At 46.8% G+C, this 6,000-nt stretch overlaps 1 protein-coding gene across 3 annotated transcripts in view; it reads right to left on the reverse strand.

Annotated features, from left to right (window-relative positions):
- CD2AP (CD2 associated protein) overlaps positions 1-5,096 on the reverse strand; it is an 81,479-nt gene extending 76,383 nt beyond the window's left edge. For 2 of the 3 annotated variants that reach the window (XM_064650690.1, XM_064650694.1), the window contains exon 1: positions 4,903-5,096. In XM_064650690.1, the coding sequence (XP_064506760.1) occupies positions 4,903-4,906 (4 nt within the window). In that variant the 5' untranslated portion in view covers positions 4,907-5,096. Of the gene's footprint in view, positions 1-4,898 lie in introns of all 3 variants that reach the window. The other variant, XM_064650691.1, reaches the window with a different exon arrangement.
- Between the last annotated feature and the right edge of the window lie 904 nt (positions 5,097-6,000).

The raw sequence follows: 6,000 nt of genomic DNA on the forward strand, positions 1-6,000 counted from the left end.
GAAAAGTGTCAGAAAAGAAGAAGTCAAATGTAATTTAACTTCATTATAAAATAAAAGATGCCAGTTTAAAAAATATAAAAAAACCCCCACCTACTCTAAAAGGAACAGAAGAAAAAAGCTAAACCCCTGGCACGAACCAGAGACACGTTTTAAGTGCCCAGGTGGCCATCAGAGGTTGGACCAGCTGCTAGAAATCACTACCCCCGAGACCCACGAGCAAGGAATTTCACCTGATCGACTTACCCACTTCTGTCAGAATGATTTTAGTCACTTCAAGCACATACATTGCTGCTCTTTGCTAACAAATCATTTTTATCAAGCCAGGCTGGGGAGCTCCCAGAGCAGCAGTCATATGTGACAGCATCTCCAAGGAAGCAAAGTGGATGGAAGAGCAGAGCTATGACAGGCGGAGCGCGACAGACCGGGCAGCTCAGCCACAGACAGCACAGGGTGCCCAACCACACATTTCCTGTGTTTATGCAACAAAAACCCACTAAGAGGAAAAAAAAACCAACCCCAAGCACAGGCAGACAACAGAGAAAGCCAGTGAAGGTAAAGAGAATTCAAGGTATAGATCCTACCTAGCTGAAACAAAAACTGTAAGGAAAACGGAAGAAACCAAGATAGCAAATATAATTATACCCCTGCATGGAGTTAAGTCTTGAATAACACATACAGAGTCCTGAACAACTCTCCTCTCAACAAGCTGAAAGTGAAATAAAAATTAAAATAACCATCCAGTAAAGGTGACCATCACCTGGAATGGCTGACATGGGAGGAGTGTAGATGTAGAGAAACTTCTCAGACTGAAGCCACCAATCATCCGCCATTTCTCAAAAATACTGTCAGGCAGAGTAAGCAGCAGGTTTTGGAAAAAAAACAAAACAAAACAAAAACAAAAACAGAACAAACGAACAAAAACCCAAACAGACAGAAAAAAAAAACACACCGAAAACATACCCTCACATTGAAAGGACATATTTCCCCCCCACACACCCATTTATGTTAAACAGGGACTTCCACTGTCACAGGCAGTTGTGGCTGGCAAAACCACATTCTTCTTTGTGCCCCTTAATCCAAGTCCCTCATGGTCCATCCCTATCTATAAAAAAGCTCTGACGAAACCATGAACACCTCTGAGAAAGCCTATAAATTACTGATTGCCAGACCATGGGGTTTTATTTAAAAAAAACCCAAACAAACAAAAAACAACCAAACAAAAAACCACAACAACAATCCAAGAAAACAAACAAGAACAACTTTTCCATTTCCAACCTGCTTTCCATATCCTTTTCCTCCCTACCCACCCCACAGTCAGGACTCTCAGTGCAGCAGCTCTTCCATTCTTGGAAAAAAAACCTGAAAAGGCAAGAGTTGAGCTGACATTCTCTTGCACCTTTCGATGGGATTTCTCCTCTATCTTGACCCAAGCTCAGTATCCATCAACTCTTCCCAGTTACAGTAATTTGGTTTCCCACTAGTTTAGGCATCTCTCTTCCAGAGGTCAGCTTCACATCATCCTCCCTTACAGCTCTGTCTAGAATAAAGAAATGAAGTAAGAAAGCACTTTGCTTAACTTGGCCAGTGCAAGTACAGTTGGCCAGCACTAGGCTCATCCAGAACCTGAATACAGAAAGGTTTAACAACCTGCACTTTTGATTCTGTCATTGTACTCGTCAATAAAGAGTGATTGAAGTTCAACTGGGCATCCCATCTTACATATTTCTTGGTAAAATACCAGCAGAACTGTTCATCTATACTATCCCATTTGCTTGGGGTTGTATGGAGTATCCCATTTTTTTGGGGGTGGGGGAGGGGGAGATTGCTGGGGTTTTGTGGAGTTTTTTGTTTTGTTTTTAAATCAAACAACAAACCCTGAAGGAATCTTCTAATAGGTTCTTGTAATACTACTAGTGAATACTGAAACAATCTGCCACTGTCTCCACAAAAGTATGTTAAAAGCATTCAGTTCAGTCTGCTTACAAAAACCTTCTAAGATTGTTTTCTGTGGCCAACATGAAGGTGAAGAAAGCAAGAGGCTTCACGCAAGTTTAATGTTCAATGAACTTACTCTGCAGATCAAACAGATTTATACTTATTCTGTTGGCAATGAAGAAGTATGTCTGGCTTCCCAAAGTATTCCAAAATTACAAAATTGTCTGAAGATCAAATGCAGAAAAATTCAAATGTACTGACTCATGGGAACCAAAAATCAAAGCTTGTACAAATTTTTGGAAATCAAAAAGGATGGGACATGCATATAGCTAAGAAGATATTGACAAGAGTTCAGTAGATTTTAGTGTTCCACTGTGGCAATTTATCAATTGTTGCTGTAAGATTTCCTTCTTAGTTGTAAAACTATAGGATGATTGGCTGCAAAGGGACTCTAAAATTTAGCTCAACCTTCCTGTTAACATGGAAGTTATATAGTCAAACCATTTCTTAACTAAAATTAGGCCAATTACCAGTTATTGAGCCATATAAGTAAGCAGATGTTACAATGCACCAATACACAGAACTCTACTTCTCTCCAAGTGGATATTAACCCAAGACAGCAAAAGACAATTCAAGCAAATAAAGTCTTTTTCCTCTAGAACATCTGAATATATTTTTCCCTTTAAATAATCTGCCTCTCTAGTTGTTTGTAGATTCATATATTGAATCCACATGATTAATCTAGTACAGAAGGCAAAGAATTATAATGACAGAGCTCAAGTGTGTCAGTGGGCATTACCAGTAACTTCATATGGTCTCGTGTGTGTCACCTCTGACAACATCCTCCTCCCCATCCTTCGGGCGCCTGAGTGACACATGCTCCTGAAACACTAATTTCCAGCTACTAAAAGAACACAAAAGAACCTGTTCCAAGGCATTCTGTACTTCTGCCCTTCTCCTTTTGGTTCCTCCAGAGTCACACTGCCCTGTTCTTACTTCTCCATAGATCTCAGAAACCCCCGAGTCTGCCAAAGATACTCAACACTCCCCTCTAAGCCACCTCTCACATGCAAAATCTCTTCATCAAACTGACATAAAAGGCAAACAATCTCTTATCAAGAACCAGCTCTGCCATGACGTCAGTAATAAAATAATCAACTAATGACTTCTCAAAGTGAGGCCACCACTGAACACAGTGAGTGCAGGGCAAGCTACAGTTAGTTCTTTTCCGCTCTTATTTTTAGAGATATATATTTCTCCCTGCTTTCGATCACAAGAAAGCAACATTTGGAAATCTGAATAAAGGACAACACCTACAGAGAAAATCTGTTTAAAAGGCTCTAGGATTATTCCACAATCCTTTATAGAGGTTTGCCAGCATTCTGGCAGGAATTGTTCTCTAACTGCACAGACACACAAATTGTTATGGTTAGAATAACCCACGCAATAACAATACTTGACACAGTGTGTGCACCCACTCAATTCAGTTGCCTCTGCAGCAGTAATAACATGCTCATTACTGTCATCAGAAAAGGACTGCCTTAAGAAAAGGAAACTTAAGGAAAAAATACAATATATACATTGTAAAAAAATATATATACGTTAAAAAACAATGTATACATTGTTTTATACCACGCAATAATAATAAACTAGACTCAGTCCTTTCTGAAGTCTTATACAGTATTTCTAACTACAGTAATAAACAATACTAATGGTTTTAATAACCCAGACATACCATATGTAAATCCTGAGGTATTCACATTTCATCACGGCAGTCTGACTTCAAAATGTTTAATTAGCACACTAAACTTTCATGCTTCAGGAACTACCATCACAAGTCACCGCAATGACCTGGACGGACACTTCTCACTTGCAAATAAGAGAACACAGCCCAAAAAGAAATAAACAGCAAGTCTTACCTATTCTGAACAATCACAAAAAGCGAGTTCTTTAGAGCTTGGTTTGTATCAGAACTTAAAACACCCATTCCACTTTATAGTTTCAGACTTTACTTTCAGTGTGCCTTGGCCACATCAGGCTACTTTCACCAAGATGAAAACACTGAAAGCCCATCTTCCTAATCAGTAGAAAACAAGTCAAGAGGAGCTTTTATCGCTCCAGTAACTGCACGTTTGACCTGCACACCCTCTTCAATTCTATGGGGATAAAGATGGAGATAAAGAAGAGCTATCCAAAACCCAGGTATCCTTGCACTTAAAAAGCTTAAATCCCGCTCTAAACCAGCACATTTGCACACAGCAGCATAAGCACACACTGTCACACGTACCCCTCCAGAGCACATGGAGATAATGTTACACAGGACGGAGAGCAAGGGGTGCGACAGGAGTGGAGATATCAAAGACAAACAAAATGGTCAGTGGACCTTTTTGAACATCAGTGGGGGCACTGGCTCTAAGGAAGGAGAGCTCTGCGGAGCGGTGTTTAAGTCACTCATTCATACCTCTCCACGCCGACGCTCTCCCATTAAAAACCAGACCCAGCACAACCGACTGCTTCCAGTGTAAACCTGAACCCGCACATCACAGCACAGGAACTCTCCTGCTCGCTGTGCACTCGCTCTCTTTAAGCCAACACCTCGGAGAAGAAACGGGTGAAGGTGCAGCTCAAACTGAAGCCGAGTAGGGGAAAAAAAGAAAAAAGCGAAAGGAGGGCTGGACGTAACCACAGAAACTTTTATTCTGCAACTAGCACCGGGTCAGTGTTCGCTGTTACTCCTCGCTCTCCCCACCGAAACCCAGGGAACCCGCAGCCCCCCGGGACCTTCCGGACCGGCCTCTGCTTGGAGCGATCGCTCACCGAGCACCTGCGGGCACCTGCCGGGCCCGCAGCTCCTCCAGCGGCCCCGGGGCACACCGGGGGCTGCCCCGGGCCCCGCGCCCTCCCCTCACCCCAAGCTCTCCCCCGGGGGGGCGGGAGGAGGGGTCCGGTCCCGCCGCGCTCACTCACCCATGCTGCGCCCGCCCGCCCGCCCGGGCTCGGCGGAGCGGCTCCGCGTCCCTCCGACGCGCTCAAGCCGGGCACGGCGGCTCCATCCGCGGGCGCTGCGGGCGTGGAAGGGGCGGCTCCGAGCCGCGGGCGGCCCGGGGCAGAGGGGCTGCTCGCCCGTCCCGTCGCTCCCACCGCCGCTCAGCCGCGCTCGGGCAGCGCCGGCCCCGCCCCCGCCCCGCCCGCGGCGGGGGGCGCCAAGTCCCGCGAGAGCCGCGCGCCGCCCCCGCCCCCACGCCGTTGCCAGGCGGGGGTGACGTCACCGTCGCGGCCCCGCCCCCGCGCGGGGAGGTTGGCACCGCCCCCGTCGTCGGCGCCCCCAGCCCCGTCGGCAGGGCAGTATTCTCAGCCCTCATATCCCCGTCATCACCCTCCTCACAGCCCCTCCTCAGTCCTCACAGACCCCTCACAGCCCATCACATGCCACTCACATCCCCCTCATAGCCCCCTCACAGCCCGTCATCACACCCCTCACATTCCCCTCACACCTCCCAGAGCCCCTCTCGTCCCCTCACAGAATCACAGAATGGTTCAAGTCGGAAGAGACCACAGTGGGTCATCTGGTGCAACCTCCTTTCTCAAGCAGGGTCATCCCAGAGCACTTGGCACAGGATTGCATCCAGGTGTTTCTGGAGTATCTCCAGTGAGGGAGACTCCACACCCTCTCTGGGCAATGTGCTTCACTGCTCGGTCACTGCACAGGAAAGAAGTTCTTCCTCATGTTCAGGTGGAACTTCCTGGGCCTCAGTTTGTGCCCGTGGCCTCTTGTCCCATTGCTGGACACCCCCGAGGAGAGCCTGGTCCATCCTCTGCTCCCTCCCTGCAGACCCTGACAGACATGGATGAGACCCCTTTCAGTGTCTCTTCTAGAAGCTGAGCAAGGCAGCTCCCTCAGCCTTTCCTCCTAAGAGAGATGCTCCAATCCCTTCATCATCTTTGTCACCCTTTGCTGGACCTGCTCCAGGAGCTCCATGTCTCTCTTGTCCTGAGGAGCCCAGAGCTGGACACAGCACTCCAGATGTGCTTCAGTGGGGCTGATTAGAGGGGCAGGATCCCATC

Source organism: Pseudopipra pipra, chromosome 3 (assembly GCF_036250125.1).
Source record: "Pseudopipra pipra isolate bDixPip1 chromosome 3, bDixPip1.hap1, whole genome shotgun sequence".
Classification (NCBI taxonomy): domain Eukaryota; kingdom Metazoa; phylum Chordata; class Aves; order Passeriformes; family Pipridae; genus Pseudopipra; species Pseudopipra pipra.